The sequence below is a fragment of the Leptinotarsa decemlineata genome, unplaced genomic scaffold, assembly GCF_025532065.1.
Source record: "Leptinotarsa decemlineata unplaced genomic scaffold, Ldec_3_MD MMD2_P_RNA_scaffold_5, whole genome shotgun sequence".
In the NCBI taxonomy this organism is placed as follows: domain Eukaryota; kingdom Metazoa; phylum Arthropoda; class Insecta; order Coleoptera; family Chrysomelidae; genus Leptinotarsa; species Leptinotarsa decemlineata.
In genome coordinates, this window is record NW_027412532.1 from 7496895 (window position 1) to 7514149 (window position 17255).

General features: G+C 35.5%; 2 protein-coding genes across 2 annotated transcripts; both read right to left on the reverse strand.

Moving 5' to 3' along the window:
* Window positions 1-230: 230 nt before the first annotated feature.
* Window positions 231-3928, reverse strand: LOC141479947 (uncharacterized). Its single transcript, XM_074169434.1, has 3 exons — window positions 3112-3928; window positions 2780-2905; window positions 231-2435 (listed from the first exon to the last, which is right to left on the reverse strand). The coding sequence occupies exons 1-3, from the start codon at window positions 3275-3277 to the stop codon at window positions 370-372; spliced, it is 2358 nt and encodes a 785-aa protein (XP_074025535.1). The 5' UTR covers window positions 3278-3928; the 3' UTR covers window positions 231-369.
* Window positions 3929-5186: 1258 nt separating this feature from the next.
* LOC111517217 (actin, clone 403-like) lies at window positions 5187-15699 on the reverse strand. The gene is made up of 5 exons (XM_023173299.2): window positions 15491-15699; window positions 8855-8988; window positions 8277-8655; window positions 6194-6493; window positions 5187-5545 (listed from the first exon to the last, which is right to left on the reverse strand). Exons 2-5 carry the CDS (start codon window positions 8978-8980, stop codon window positions 5220-5222), a joined length of 1131 nt encoding a protein of 376 aa, XP_023029067.1. The 5' UTR covers window positions 8981-8988; window positions 15491-15699; the 3' UTR covers window positions 5187-5219.
* Window positions 15700-17255: the final 1556 nt, after the last annotated feature.

Sequence of the window (17255 nt, forward strand, 5' to 3'; positions counted from 1 at the left end):
ATTATGTTGGCATGGTGATCAACTTAAATATTTGCTTATTGAAGTATAAATAAAAAAGAATTTGTACATACCTCCTTTATTCACAAGGAAATTTTATTTTTCATTTATTTTTATTCTTGTAAAGACAGGTATGTTCACTCACCTCCTTCATACATTTACGCAGATGTACATTTTTAGCTATCTTATGGGTGATGTGATTAGTAGTTAGGAAAAAATAAGTACTAGATAACTGTTCAGAAAAATGTATTTGTTATGCATATTTTAACAAAGTATAATAGAGAACACATTTCATTGGAAATATCAAAACGTAAAGTGACACAAGTCTCTTGTCACTTTCTTCCTAAACCATAGCACTTTTCAACATACTTATTATTCTACGTTTCCATCTTGTTCATTCAACACTTGTTCATAGAACCATTTATGTTGATCTGGAACAAAACAGAGCTGTTCTTTCAAGTTTTGTATTTTCTCTTTTGTCATTGAGTTGAATTTTCTGAAGATCCTGGGGATGACGAAATCATTCGGGAGTGATGGTGGATCGTCATCTCTGGGTTGTTTGTGAAGAATGACCATTTTGAAGGGTGTGTGGGCGTCATAAGTTTCTTTGAAGAGATATGATCCAAAAGATTCTGTTCGAAACCATTTGATGCCATCTCTGAAACAGACCTTTTCTTTTAAGAGATCTTTTTTCTTGTTGAAAATCTTCATTCTTTTTGATAAATCTTCTGTGTCCCTGAAATGATCCTTCATATCAATCACCATATTTTTTCTATTAGAAGATACTATAACTTCGCGATACTGATCTGGAGTGTAAATATTTTGATGTTTTCTCAAACGTTTTTCGATTCGCCCGAAATCTCTATCGGAATCTAGGTAAGAATGACCAACCTCTGGGAACTTGTGATCAATCGTCTTGAAATATCCTTTTCCAACAAGGTATTGATTAATACACACCATCAAAAAGTTCTTGTTCTGCCCTGAGCAGGAATCAGTCCAGAGTATCAAGTGATCCTTTTCTTTGAAATTAGTTTCGACTTCTATTGCTCTAAGAAGACTACTAACAATTTCATTACTACCTTTGCCTGCTTGATTTTCAGTCCATGTGCAACATATTGTTCTATCAATATCCTTAGCTATGATATGCAATCCCAAATTGTAAAACCACATCTGGCGTAGATAGAATGCCTTAGAAGTACTAAGTCTAGGTAGAGGCATTGTTTGTTGCAGATCCAATGTCATGTACACAGTATTGGATGAATTTCTGGCCTCTTCTCTGTCTGCTTTTTGAGATTCGAAAGCCAACTTATAGGTCTCCACATGTTCTTCATTAGCAACACCTGAATCGCACGTACTGCAGGTATCGCTCTGAGGGTGTCCAAAAGACAAGTTAAATTCATTGTTAAAAATGAAGCGATAAGTGCACTCTTTAACTTTAAACTGTTCATCTACCTTATCCGCTAAACACTTTTCGAGGTATAGCTTGTGCATTATTGGAATTGAAAGTAATGGAGGAAGGTATTTCTTGTGAATATTCTTATTCCTTGAGTAGTGCGATTCCTCGGCAGGAAAACTAGAGATATGCTGAATGATGTAAGCCGCTACATTATCTGGTGTTTTGTTTGGTCTGGTCTTGTGTTTTCCCCGTCTGTCAGGTGCAGGAGCTCCCAAACCACTCTTTATAGAGGCTTGGATTAATTCAACCTTTTTTGTGCCTATATTATATAGTTTGACAAAGGCCCTTTTACAAACAGTTGTTTGTTTTCCCCCGACAGTTACAGTATACTTGAATGTCGCAGTTTTATGATTGACTGCACCAGTTCGCTTCCTTTGTGGAATGCTTCTTTGCATTGAACTAAATAGTAAAGAGTTCTTAGCATTAATGTCTAGTTTGTAAAATGACGAAAAGATTTGTTCCCTTTCTTCCAAGGTGAAAACTTCTGAGCATTTCAAGCGACATTTGTCAGGACACAGGTTCCCTACAAAGACGCTTTTAGCTGGTTTGAGGTCACCTTTCGAGTTTATGTAGGACTCGCCTCTTTCTCTGTTTAAGATTCGTTTGATTTTCTTCCACTCATTAGGATTTCTTTTCCTTTTTTTAGTTACTTTGAGTTTCGGAGAAAATATTTTCTTCTTTCGCTTTACAGTGTGAATTTGCGGCTCCTCAGAATTTATAAAATTTTCATTAGCCATTAGAAGATCTCCATCTCCACTTTGGACTACATCGACTTGATCATCAATTGCATCAGTGTCACATTGTCTGGTACAAACTTCATTTTCTGATTGTCGCACCACTTTTTTTTGAATTTTTTGTTTTTTCGGTTGGTTGTCAGAGTCCTCGTAATCTGATTCATCAAGATCGTTATCATCCGGGCTATATTCATCGCTGGAAGGATCACCAAAAAGAGTGTCGCTTTCTTCAGAATCGTCTCCTCTATCTACAACAGACGAAAAAGAGTGCACATGTTTTTATTATGGTAGCAAAACACATGAAGATCTTGCATTTTCTGTAATGGGATATTTTTTTTCTTGTAAGACTTTGAAATATTGAACAGTTTTCAATCAACTCAAAAAAGATAGTCCATTTTTCGTGATGGAGGACCACAAAAAAAATCACGATTAAAAGTTTAATAACATTTGGAAAATTCGCTTTCCCCACTTTTCTCACCTGAACGTTGTTTTCAGGGACCGCTAATCCCTTTAACCAAATTTCATTTCAACTTATATTGTACACTATTATTTCACATACTAGTATTGAAGGAAAGTAAAGTAATAGTCTTACGTAGTTTCCTGTAGTTGTCAACATTTCTCGTCGTTTTCCTCTTTGGAAATGACCTCTTTTCTGATTTTTTCGTGATACGTGAATCTCCTTCATTTGTAGGCAATGATGTGGATGGTGTCACTATTTCTGAAAAAAAACACGTTTATGTCTAAACTTCTGTCTATAATCGTCACTTGAAAATAGTAAAAATTGGCTTAAGATATTTTTAGCGGCATAACACGAAACTAGGTAGGCCTAAGCTGCGAAAAAGGATCGTTTCACTGTAGCCTATCATAGTAAAGTATTTGATCATTATTCAATGAAATATTGTAATGAATAAAACTTGTACTTACCTATTTGCTGAATATTATTGTTTGTTTCTACTTCCAATCTTACTGATTTCTGATTTTGTAGGTTAGGATCTGGTTCATTACTGTTACTTGCAACATTTATTTCATTTTCAGTGTTAATAGTAGATGACAAAACGAGGTTTAACATACGTTGGCCTCTTGTAGCCATTATAACAATATTAACACCAACTTTATATGAAACTACCAATGAAAATCACAAATTTTTAGCAACACTAAACAAGCATCATGTTACTAGTTTATTGGGTTATCAGCAGCTGACTGGTGCATGAAGGAGGTATGATTCACACATGCCTATTTCTCTTTAGTACAATATTGCAATTCATAGCGCATAAAGGGGTTATGTTCAATATTTTGACACATACATTCTTTCTTAATATTCATCTGTCTTACCTTTTAATGCATGAAGGGGGTATGTGTGGTGTTTGTGTATCATAACCCCTTTATTCACTGAGAGGAAAGTATATTAGAATAATTGAATGAATTCATGGAGGAGGTATGTGCGATTTATTGTAACATAACACCTTCTTTCACTAGGAAAACACTTGTTACTTGTGCATACTAGAAGTATGTGCTTTTTTATGTTACATATCCCCTTCATCCCCTGCAAACTACGAATGCTCTAAAAACATACCTCTTTCATGCTCTAGGATCTCTGCTAATACAGGTTCTACAGAGCAGGACTCAGCGCAGAAAAAAGTATAACACATAACTCCTTTATTCCCTCTGAAAGCCGGAAATTTTACATTTTGGTACATAACCCCTTCATGCACTCACCTCTTCAATTATCTAACAAAAACTGCAAATGAATTAAGCGTAACTCAACATAAATTAACAAAATTTGAAAAAAGTCCCGGATATGTCGGAGCTAAGTTTTTTAACAAACTACCGAGCAGCATACAGAACATGAGATTCAGAAAGTACAAACAAACAATTAAAAAAATGATGCTGGCAAAAGCTTATTATATTATTCGGTTAGAGGATTCCTTAATGACTCGTTAGAATGAATCAGTCACAACGACCATTTACATTTACCATTAGATATCATATTTTTTATTTTTAACCACCTGTTCTAAATGTATTGTCAGTTTGTGTGTGAGTGTAAAATATGACGTGTATATCCATCTTATAGATGGCTGCTGTTGCAATAACGAATAAATAAATTTGAATTTGAACGCAAGGATTTTCCCCAATTTGCTTATTTCGTAATCCAACAAGATGACTTGCCGACATGACATGACTTCAAATGTCGAATGTAAAGGCGAGTTCTTGAAAATGTTTCAAAAGTAACCAGAAATGTCATTTGTTAATTCTAAAATAACCACTATTGTAGTGATATGAAACCACTGAGTTTATTCACTGTTCGAGTTCGGTGTATGAAACTAGAATTCCTGAAAACTGATGAACCAAACAAACAAATAACTCTTCGGGTCGAAAAAGGTTTGTCAGGACAATGCCTAAGAAAGACATAAAACACCTAGCGAACCCAGCATTTAGATACTACATTCTGAAACTCACTCTATCGAAAGATGATTTGTTTCTGTTCATAAAATTCAATTTACTTGTTGTCTTCATATGAAGTTACATTTATCGTGGATCCAAGCTTCTTTCACCTCTTATAGAAATATTATAGATGGAAACATACATTTACAATGAGGAACTTTTTTCAACATGTGCACCCAACATAGAACTTCTCAACTCAAAATTGATGAAAAATAGGAGTTTATCACTGGCCAACAGACAATTGTATTGGGACTATACATACGGGGAGGTATGGTAGGTGAATGAGCTTTTTCAATGAATATAAATACTTTTGGGTGAGAGAAAAATCAAATAATCTTCTATAGCGATTAGAAGACCTTATCCGAGCAAATATTCTGCTGTCTCTAGATGACAATAAGCTGAACAGTTTCCTTTACTGCTTAATCCTATTTTGCTCCTGATTCTTGGTTGTCTGATGAAATAAAGGAAGTCTTCATACAATTGAACTGAGTTTTAATTATGTGGCCTAAACCGGGAAGATTAAAAATCGTTTATCATAAATAAAGATTTTATTGTGAATTTTCATCAACTTAATACTGATTAACACGTGATTAAAAACATTTTCTGTGGACAATAACCGGACCTGCCTCTTCATATTCCAACTTCGAAATCCACATTTGCTGGAATGTGGTCAAACTAGCGAGGATACTACCCCCAATCCATACAGAGTACTTTCTTTCAGGAGGTGCTATAATTTTTATTTTCATGGAAGCCGGAGCCAGGGCTGCGATTTCCCTCTGGATGCGATCCGCGATTGCCGGAAACATGGTGCTCCCTCCAGAGAGAACGGTATTCGCGTAAAGATCTTTTCTGATGTCCATGTCCGATCTCATGATGGAGAGGTAAGTTGTTTCAGCGATGCCCGGTGTCTCCATACCTGCGAAATTAAACGTAAATGCTTTCTATTGATAACTAGTTGTTACCGAGGCTTCGCCCGTGTAGAATTTAGTTTGTCACATTGAGTTTTGTGACAGACCATTTTAAACAAATAGTTACATTATTTTTTATAAATCCAAAACTTCAGGTTTCCAACTTCAAAACTGATGAAATTCAATACAATCTTTGAACCCCTATTTTTCCTTCTTGGGGGTGGAAACTCCAACGGCAAAACTTGTGTAAATTGTAGCCTATTTGTTATTCTAATGTATAAGCTGTGTTAATGTAAAGTTTCATCTAAATCCGTTCAGTCGTTTAGGCGTGAAAGAGCCATAAACATACGTACATACATTTATCGATCCTCACAAACTTCCACATTTATAATATTATATTTATAATAGATGTAGATATTAGCATATACATAGATTCATGATTTTGCGTCTGAATTAGGTATGCTAAAGAAGAAAAATATTATCAGGATTTCAAGTCTCAAATTTTAAAAAGTATGCTTTGAAGTATGGAATCCTATTTTGATGACATAAGTCGAAAAAAGCTATGACTTGTTGATTCTGTCTCGGAGAAGCCTATTTATGATAAACAGTTTTTGCGATTTTTCATTAAAAATCACATACGAACCCGTCATTCTTACCTATTAAAGATGGTTGGAACATCGCTTCCGGACACCTAAACCTTTCATTACCCAAAGTGATAATTTGGCCGTCGGGAAGTTCGTAAGATTTTTCGAAACAAGTCGTATTTTGAGCTATCGCGAGGTCTTGTTCGAAATCCAGAGCCACGAAGCAGATTTTCTCTTTCAGATCCCTAATGATTTCCCTTTCTGCAGTAGTGGTGAAACTGTATCCTCGTTCAGTAAGGAGTTTCATTAGATAATCAGTGAGATCTCGTCCTGCGAGGTCCATTCGGAGAATAGCGTGTGGAAGAGCATAACCTAAAATTAAAAATGTTAATAAATATTTATTCAATATTTGATGTATCAGTAGATGAACAAGGTGGATACGAGCCCACTTCAAGGTCGCGCGTCATTGGTGTTTTAGAGAGAGACTTTAGTGAGTGGAAGAGAGAAACGTGTGACGTAATCGATGCAGAGAAGGATGGAATGAGTATCGGAGAGATTCAAATAGCGTGTGACCCCTTGGGACTCCGCCTCACCCCTCGGGTCTTCTTAGGCCTTCAGCCTGAGCTCCTTTGTCGCGCACCAATCACATGCTTCTAGTGATCATAGACAGCTGAGTGAAATTAAATTAAAAAAACTTTTCAATATGAAATTTGAACGCAGAACGTCGGCGTGATATACATTGTCCTTAGCTTCGACACCAACGTAAGATGTTTAATATGATTGCGAATTTTTGAAATTTATAGCGGTTGTTTTGTCGGGACCGAAATTGAATCATTGACTTGAACCCATTTTTTGATTTCCGTAGAATGTTAGGGATATTGTAACGTCATTTCTTTGTAGAAGATAGAAACATATACTTCAACACGGCGCTAAATGTGTTAATCGATCCTGATGTAAATCTGTGCTTAAAAGTGAACTGAAGTATATCAATTGTGGTGTTGTGTCTCACGTGACCTGCTCGAAACATTTGAAAAACACAGTTAAATGCTGTGTAAGCATACATATCGAAAGAAATAATGACGATACATTTTGTAATGACCTTGGTAGTGCGAAGGACTATAATAGACCTTTACCCTTTCTGAAAAAAAAGAGTAAATCAATATTGTTTACAGTTCTACACGAAAATGGTTCACTCAATAGGAAATAACTCCAGAATTTTTCTATTTCGGAGTAAAATTGAAGTTTCAAAAATGATTGTGACGCCACTATAATTAAGTCTCCCCCTTTCAAACCACGTTCCCTAATGCATCTGCTTTTTGTGAAGTAGAAAAAAGTACATGAATGAATGTACGATATAACTATTCGAATCGTACTTCTCAACACATAACTCTTTGTCCCATGCGGTTATTTCAATATCAGTGTAAATGTTCATATATATGTGTATCTGTAGAGTAAGGAGGGTGAGTGTAAGCCCACAGCAATTAGGCCACATGTGACCCATTTTAAATCCTCCCAAGGATGAGTTGTCCTCATAGGTCATCGTCCTTCTTGTTATTTCCAGTAAGGTGGACAGATCACATCTCCTTTATATCGGCAGGTGTAGGCCACGACTCGCCGAACACACACTCTTTTATTGACGATAACTCCGGGCACTCGCATAGGACATGCCTGACAGTCTCATCTTTCTGTTCACACATCCTGCACAGTTTAAATTACTCGGTGTGAAAGATAAATTTTATCTATATTGAATACTCAAAACGACAATTGTATCAATTATGTTATCGGAACTATCGATGAACATCAAAGTTCAGATTTCAAACATGCTCGCCTTTCAGATCTTACTCGAGATCAAACCGATTTGAAGACCCAACAGTGCATCTCCATAGGAGTTTTCTTCCTGAATCGTCCGTCATATGGTTATGCTTCCTTTGAAAACAAGAAGGCTGAAGAATTTTTTGGTGAGCCTCCTTTGAAACATTTCTTTGAGACAACTTCAATATCGACTGCAGAATGAGATGAACGAGATTTGTCCTCTGTTTTCTTGCAGCTTTCATCGCCAACTGGTTGAAATAAGAGCTCAAAAAACCGAAGCAATCGTGATTCAATACCAGAAGTAATATCACGAAGTGGGAAAAATTCCACTGCATCAACTCACCCTCATATATAGGTACTGTATGCGACACTCCGTCCCCAGAATCCATCACTATCCCCGTAGTTCTGCCACTCGCGTACAAAGACAGCACCGCCTGGATGGCTACATACATGGCGGGGCAATTGAAAGTTTCGAACATTATCTGCGTCATCTTCTCCCTGTTGATTTTCGGGTTGAGGGGCGCCTCGGTCAGCAGTACTGGGTGCTCTTCCGGTGAAATTCTCAGTTCGTTGTAGAAGGTGTGATGCCAGATTTTCTCCATGTCGTCCCAGTTGGTGATTATGCCGTGCTCGATGGGGTACTTGACAGTCAGCACGCCTCGCTTGGTTTGGGCCTCGTCTCCTACATAAGAGTCCTTCTGGCCCATGCCCACCATCACACCCTGTGAGATGAATAGAGCGAAGTGAGATTATATAATTTATGTTATACAAGTCGAAACCTGGGTCCAAAAAATGAAGCATTTGTACTCTAAACCAGACAACGCTTGTTGAATAGGGCATAGGTATGGTCAGTATGGTACTAGGCTGAACTACAAATGCATTCGATTGATTTTCCAATAATGTAAAAAACTTTTCAAGTACCTGATATCGCGGTCTTCCCACTACACTGGCAAAAACTGCCCGTGGTGCGTCATCTCCTGCGAAACCTGCCTTGCACATTCCCGAACCGTTGTCTACTACAAGAGCTGAAACGTCGTCGTCACACATTTTACACCCTGAAATGAAAATCAGAAAAAAACAAGTTTTGGCTTTCTGCTTGTCTATTTTTATATAAAAAAGTAGGGATCTTTCAATTTAATGTTATCCAGATTGATGCTGAAGGGGCAGTAAGGCAAGTGTTTTATTCCAAAACATCGGATATCCGTAAGTGAAGCTGACAGTGTTCCATGTAAGTGAAACTTTTCCTCTTTCATATACCATATTGTGTAGCAATCCTATGAATGATATCAGATTCAATTACATAACGAATGTTTGGAATACAAACTGAATAGAAAAAAAAGTGTTTTATATGTATAACGAAGTTCACATATAAATATAATCCCTCCTGAAATATACCCCTTTTAATTCAAACTAGAGTCCTATGGCTGAGATTCAATCAAATGAGCGAATGAATACCATTACGTATTGCCATCATGTTTGGAATACAAACTGAATAGAGAAAAGTTTTTTTTTTTGTATAATTCAAGGATCATATATAAATATAATCCCTCCTAAATTATACCCCTTTCAATGCAAACAAGATTCCTATGATTATTTTGTGATTGTACATATATTATATCTACCATATGCCAATTGGTACTTTTGTAGGATTATACAGTGCGGTCCATATGTATGGAATAAATTCATTTTTAGCGTTATTATGTACTATGTGAAAAAAATATGAAACAGGTCGATTTTTATTCTTAAATTGACAATTTACAGTATGAAGATATTATCCCCCTCCAGCAACTCTTCTGAATTATAAGCACCCCCTCGAAAATTTTAAATAGCAAAGGGGGTCGTGTGGCACCTTGTTGGAAAGCGATTTTAGTCCTCTGTTCAGCAATATAAAGTTTTTTAAGTTTGGCGCAGTCATAACTGAAAAAATTAAATTTTTCAATTAAATCGAATGTTCAAAATGACCACCATTATTCACTTCTTGACAATAACCTGATCTGTTGAACAGACCATCCCTGCAACACGCTGCTTACTAACCTTGAGTCCTGGAAAAAATCTTTGAAGATACTAAAATATTAGACAAAAAGCCAAATAAACAATTGATATAAATCTAGTAGGCTGCTGTCATTTAGGTATTTAAAGTTACTAAAAGACGTCAGTATAATATTTGTGGGCGTATTAAATTTAATTATGGCTCAGTTGTCCGAGACTCAAAGAATAGACATTTTAATTATGATTGGTTGTGGTGATAAAACAAGAACTCAAAAGGAGGTTTGTGAAATTTTTAATAATAAATACCCTGGTCAACACGTGTCGCAGTCTACAGTTAGCAAAATTGAAAAAAAAGTTTCGTGGAACTGGACATGTAAAAAATATTGGAAAACCAGGTAGAAATGTTCAATTTACTGATGAAAAAAAGTTAGATGTACTTCTAGAGATTGAGGAAAATTCGCATAAGACAACTCGAGAACTTGCCGCCGACAATGATGTAAGTAAATTATCTATTTTGAGAGTTTTGCATAAAAAAAAACACTCTTACAAAGTTCAGTTGGTTCAGGAGTTGAATGAAGATGATCCTGATAGAAGGCAAGAATTCTGTGAATTGATGATGGACAGAATGAACGCAGATTTGCAGTTGTTCATAAATAAAATAGTGTTTTCTGATGAAGCGACGTTTCATTTAAACGGAACAGTTAACAGACAGAACTGTAGATATTGGAGCAGAGAAAATCCTCACTGGATGTGTGCGACTCACACTCAATATCCTAAAAAAGTTAACGTTTGGGCTGGTATCATTAACAATAAAATTATTGGCCCTTATTTTTTTGAGGGCACTGTTACTGGTGAGGTTTATCTACATTTTTTAATTAACTTTTTAGTGCCTACATTACAAATATATTTTCCTGATGTTAATCATCCAAATGAGATAAATCGAACTATTTTCTACCAACAAGACGGTGCTCCACCGCATTCTGCACGTACAGTTATAAATTATTTAAACGAGGTTTTTTCCAATAGGTGGATTGGAAGACGTGGAACGATCGAATGGCTGGCTAGATCCCCCGATTTTACTTCTCTCGATTACTTCTTATGGGGTTATTTAAAATCTAATATATATTTTAATAGAACAAACAATATTGCTGATTTGAAAGTTAGGATAACGGAATCAATTAACAAAATAACCCCCGAAGTCATACAAAATGTTGTACGAGAATTCCAAAATCGCCTCGGTGCAGAAAAAATTACCTACGTAAAGTTTTGTGATACCTACAGGAATTATCAAAATTTTACATCCTGAAAATCAATTTTCTCAGTTTTGGTTGCACCAAACTTAAAAAACTTTATATTGCTGAATAGAGGACTAAAATCCCTTTCCAACAAGGTACCACACGACCCCCTTTGCTTTTCAAAATTTTCGAGAGGGTGCTTATAATTCAGAAGGGGTGCTGGAGAGGGATAATATTTTCATACTGTAAATTGTCAATTCAAGAATAAAAATCGACTTGTTTCAGATTTTTTCACATAGTACATAATAACGCTAAAAATGAATTTATTCCATATATATGGACTGTATAATGATACTAATAATGTATAGACACAAAATTAGTATTATCATTTTCAAGCTACGTTTCACATAATGAAAGAATATTACATGTTTGCTGGCTGTCAACAGTATATGTCTAACGCACACTAAACACTGAGCGTCTGTCCGACGAGAGAGGAGGAGCCTGCCTTCCGCTGATGTATGCGTGAGAGAAGGAGAAGCCAGAGAAACTGGTGCCGTTACGTGTAAGGTAACGAAGCGGTTCACTCTCCCACAAGAAGTTATCACTTCAAAAAGTTTTCATTATGTAAACATTATGTCTCAATAAGTATGATCCATAGGAAAACATTTTTTCATTCTCCATTAAATATTCAGCAAGGGCTGAAACCTACAATTTAACTATAGGTTATCAAATTTTTTCAGTCGTATAAGTTTCAGCTTTGTCAAAAGAAAATAATGTGTTGTTATTATTTTTCTTTCTTTTATTTTATATATTCAAATCCGGTAGTGAGTGATTGTGGTTGAATAATTTGTAGTGCTATGTTCGTATCTGAGGCATAAAGTTAAGTCACCGTGGATATTGATTAAATCGTGTTTCGATTCATGCAATGAATAATGAGACTAATTAGAAGAGTGACTTTACAATTTTCACGGATAGAGAGCCTAGCTTTGCGTTCGAACACAAAATTTACATATTAACAGTAAAACTGAATACATAGTAAGTTCGCTCTTCTTTTTGATTTCTTTCATTTAAGACAGAGTAAAACAAAATGATTTCAATGCTTGGTCCAGGAAATATTGTAATTACGGTGGTGAAATGTATGTGAAAAAATTAACCCCCCACCATGCGAAAGTAACGAAAGTAATAAGATTCGTTCTGCACCAGACTACGGACGAATGGTTTACTATTTTTACCTGGTTTTCACTAATTCTTATGGCGATCGTAAAATTTGTTCATTCACGGTTCCATGAAGATGGTGATATCATTCTTTCACTCCAAATAAATTGTCTAAGATTGTTTAGTCCTAGAGAGGATTTCATTTGTATTCGTATATTCTAGTTAATTGGTGTTATTTTGGGTTGATGAATTCATTACAATACATATTTGAGATGGTGATTCTCTGTAGTCGTAATTAGCAATGCCTCGGAAATTGCCGTTTCAAACTAACATGAGTACTGCGTTGAAGAAATTGTGAAGAATTCCACTCTGTATTATGGTACAATGCAGATAAGTTTTGAAAATACAAATTCGACTCGTCATGAATATCGAGCAGTTTAAACAACAACGACAAGGGATCCAAAGGTGATAAATATTTACCTTTCGTAACATTTTATGGTATGAGGAATCTAACTGTTCCAATTTTGGAGTATGCAATAAAAATACCAGTATTACTGGTAACGAGAAAATCTATTTCAAAAACATCCAAGAGGACCTACTGATAACTGTAAATGAACATACCAGGTTCTGGTGTCATTATTCAAATTTTAAATGGATATAGGAACGCATGATCCAATGCAATGACCTCCCGGGCTTCCTGACCCCGCTCCTCTTGATTTTTTGTGGGATCATTTGAAGAATACAATGTTTAGGGAAGGTAACTCGGTTGTATCACTTAAAAATAGATAATAAAACTGCCAATGCGCTACTCAATGGTAGTACAAAATTATACAATTTAGTATCTCCGATAATAAAGCGCATTGGTAGTAAAGTTACCAATGATGGGTAATCAAATCAAATGAAACTTTATTATAGCACAAACGTACAGTTTCAACTGCCAAGCATCCTATCTGAACAGCGTGTTTCAATTCAATTTTCCAGCTAATTGGATTGGGTGATGTTGATGTTGAAAATTTCATTTGTTATATATTCGTCAAAAATTCTAAAAGTAGTTATAGAGCTTTTATTTTCAGGCTCATACTGAAGAGGCAGTTATGCATTATTTAAAGATCATCTCAAACTATCATTAAGGGGGAGAAAACTTTTTGGTTTTTCTGGGACACTTTCGAAGAATAGAAGAAAGTTTCCTTCAGATTCCAACTGGAAGTAAAAGCCCACCTAAAATAACTACTTCATACACGGAAATCACTTATTCGTGTTCAGTTTGCACTCCGAACAGATATCATTAATAGGATTGCTATACAACGTAATATAAGGAAACATATTGATCTTATATGGAAAGCTATCATCCCTAGGTACACCTAGGGTACACCTAGGGATGATAGTTTTCCTGAATTTTCCTGAGTTTTTCTGAAATTCCTGGGTTTTTCTGAATTTCTAGAAATTCAGGACCTCATCTGTATTTTTTGGATAACTTTGAAACTCGAAAAAAATGATTGTATTCTTGTTACTGTGACAGTTCGGTAAAAAAATTGTTTTGCGGTTAATCAGCTGTCGATACCTTACGAATGATAAACTTCAGAAGTCGAAGTGGCACGAAATTTCTTACATGTTCCATGAAAGTAAAATTTTACGTTTGATTAGAAATGCAATACTCTTTTCGCCAACCAAATTAGCGTCTTCAAAAGTATTGTATTTTTGATGATTGGGTTCCATAACGAATGTTTGAAGTAGAACCTGAATAGAAATGAGTGATTTCAGTGTAATTCAATGTAGATATCTTCGAAAGTAGTTGTTCCGGATAGACTTTTTCTTCCAGTTTGTAACTGAAAAAACTTAAAAACTTATGTGCATCATCTTTGTGATGAGTTTACTTTGGAATTGATCACTAATAACCTATGGATTCTGTAGAATATGAATTTGTTCCCTTTTGAACGAAAATCGTCTGGGTTCAACCACTTAGTCAGAGTAAAGGCCTAAAGTAACAAAAATTGCATTGTTACGGAGTACAGGAAGCAAATATAATTCAAGATAAAATGTTTAGGGCAGAGGGGAACGTTACTGACAGGATCATTCTGCAATGGCAGTTTTTCATAAACCTGAAACACTATTTTGAGCTAGAGATTTGTACATACCTCAGCAATTTTTTGAACTGATAAATCTCAAGTTAAAACATTGGACTATTGTTCACATGTATGGAATTTCACTCTAAATCATACTTCGAAACTAGTAGATTCTATCTGGAAAGTTCTCTTGATCTAGATGGAGATCAAAACACCATATATTTGAAGGTATAGAACATTGATCGAAATGTTATGAGAATCCGTTCCAAGCTGATGCCTCATCTAAAATGACTTGGAAGCTCCGTCCTCAAAGGTCTATAGCTTTCTGTTTTGGAGGATGCATAACAGAGGAACATTTGGAATACAGTTTATTATTTTCATTGTAATTCCTACCACAGCTAGTAGACATTGAATATATTGACATAATTATCCCGATATTTGGTTTGAAGAATGGGTGATTAATAAAAGACTAGTTGTTGGGAAATGTGGTGTTGTTAAGAAAATACTTAATGAGATTATAAGTGTAAAGCCTTATCACCAAGTTAGAAGTAGATCAGGAAATGAGTGAAAAAAATATGTACTGATGAAATATATTTGTGAAGTGATCCCCGGAAAAAAGACCAGAGTGCTTCAAAAGAATGAAAAGGGAGCAGAATAATTGCGGAGCTATTTACTGGACACTGTTCACATCTGAAAAAAATAGGACTGTAATAAGACAAAGACACTAGCTGCAGGCAATACAACAAGAGAATGTGAGACGCTGGATTACAGTTAGCAAGCAATTCATGGAAAATCTATATCTACAAAAACATGGCAAGTATCCAACAAAGAGAATGTACAAACTACAAACAAGTACAGGTAACAAGATTTTGGAATTGTTGTTGAAAAATGCATGAAGTCCATGAGGCTTCATTGTTTTCCATAGACCTGGAAAAGATGGACATGCCAGAGAAAAAAACGTTTTGAATTCAAGATCAATATATTCACAAAATTATCGGTGGAGGAATTTTCAAACTTCGAAATAAATTCAATATGACTATGAAACTAACTGAGGACTTGAATATTTTTTGAGATATTTCAGCACACAAATTTTCAATTGGAAATCATTCACTTACTTTAATTTATCCTGGCAATAAAAAAACGTTCCGAACTCACCGAGCAACAAGAACCTAACTGAAGATTTTAACAATAACGTTATGGTGAATTTAGATGCTGCTCTGATTAATCAGAATACATTGGAAACGTTCGTTGGTTTTAACACCGTTAAATGAAATTATTTATATAGTAATTAAACACATCTGAATGTGTAATTTTCAACAGACTAGTTTTAGTAACTCAATTTAATTTCTTTATATAGAATTTAATACCCCTCTAATAGGCATGTATGAGTATACATTTTCTTTTAGAAAATGTATCGATTTTGCATATCTCTTGGCACGAATGGGCAAGTGAATGTAAACTTCAAAACCACGGAAAAAGTATTATGATTATTCATTCATGAAACTTTTATAAAATTGAATTGGTGAGATGTATGGAAGTTTTATGAAAAAAACATCGTTTTGAAAGAAGATGCAAATATTATCTTGATTATTGTAATTTTCAACAGTATATTTATTGTTGTGGATGATTTTTATTTTTGGGAAAGAAAGATTTTGGCTTTCTACTACTCCATCTTGATACAAAAAAAATTTTCTTTCCCAAAAATTAATAACTCCTAAAAATATAACCCTTCAATTCAAATTTTTATTCTCGTTCGGGTACATGCATATCCGAGGTGACTTTGACGTAATTTGGAAAACACAGTGATTCGAATTTGGAAAAGTCAAGACGAGAAGAAATTACATTGACTCCTTCATTTGAATTGTTACAAAATCCCTAACGCCGTAGCTGACTACAGTCACCCAATTCGACGAAGGGACCTCTACCTGAGCATGACGTCACACGCGCGTTGCCTCCCTAGGCGGTAACTGGAAAAGTCTCGAAAAGAATTCCAACGTCGATCCTGAGAGCGAAACATCACGATGGATATGGAATTTCTAGGAATTCTAGATGCATTGATCTTACTATAAAAGAGCGAGTTCCTTCGGCAGAGGGGAGTAGTAGTAAGAGAGTGTTCGAAGTCTCAAGCAAGCGAGTATTCTAAGTGAATTATAATCAGTGCAGAAGTTGTGTATTTAAGTAAATAAAAGATGTCTAAGTATTATTAGTGTTGTTGTTTTGAAAACGAACCCCAAGTAAATATCGTAACAGAATATTTTCAACTCAACGTCATTCCTGGAAATTGGCAATACAAACAGAAAACCTGCAGATTTGTTGATTTTTGAATTCTATTCAAATCGTAATCTGAGTTTATCCCGGATGTGTCTATTTCGTACCGTTTTTGACATATTTATATACAGGGGGAGTCAACAGGATTTTCTCAGTCTATTTCTTCGAGATAACACAATATTTTTCCAACGAGGAAATTAGAAAGGCAAAACTGGAGTCTTGGAAGAAGTTCTATGAGAGTATATCTTTGATTCACCTCGCAGCACAAGAATTCACAAGATCCTGTCTAGAGAGCCGACTGCTGAAATTGGGACACCTAAACGACCCGATGGAACATTCACGACCTCTAGTAGAGAAACGTTAGAGCTTTTGATAGAAAACCACTTTCCTGGAAATCTGACTCTTGTTAACAACAGACCTCCCATCTTTGAGGGCGGTAAATGCCTAAAAAAGAACGATTGTGAGGTCGTCAAGAAGGTTATCATAGCACCGGCAGTTGAATGGGCTATTAAGTCGTTTCAGGCCTTCAAATCTCCTGGAGAGGATGGTATATTTTTTCTTCAAAACGGACTGGAAATAGATTTACCTATCCTCATGGAATTGTACAGAGCT

Bases quoted from the DNA above. Each gene is read 5' to 3' on its own strand.
- LOC141479947 (XM_074169434.1), bottom strand. From the start codon at position 3,277: ATGGCTACAAGAGGCCAACGTATGTTAAACCTCGTTTTGTCATCTACT. The intron at 2,906-3,111 runs GTAAGTACAAGT...GTTTTTTTTCAG, and splicing joins CAATAATATTCAGCAAATAG to AAATAGTGACACCATCCACA. The intron at 2,436-2,779 runs GTAAGACTATTA...CGTCTGTTGTAG, and splicing joins TGACAACTACAGGAAACTAC to ATAGAGGAGACGATTCTGAA.
- LOC111517217 (XM_023173299.2), bottom strand. From the start codon at position 8,980: ATGTGTGACGACGACGTTTCAGCTCTTGTAGTAGACAACGGTTCGGGA. The intron at 8,656-8,854 runs GTACTTGAAAAG...TTCATCTCACAG, and splicing joins TGGGAAGACCGCGATATCAG to GGTGTGATGGTGGGCATGGG. The intron at 6,494-8,276 runs GTGAGTTGATGC...TTTTAATTTTAG, and splicing joins TACAGTACCTATATATGAGG to GTTATGCTCTTCCACACGCT.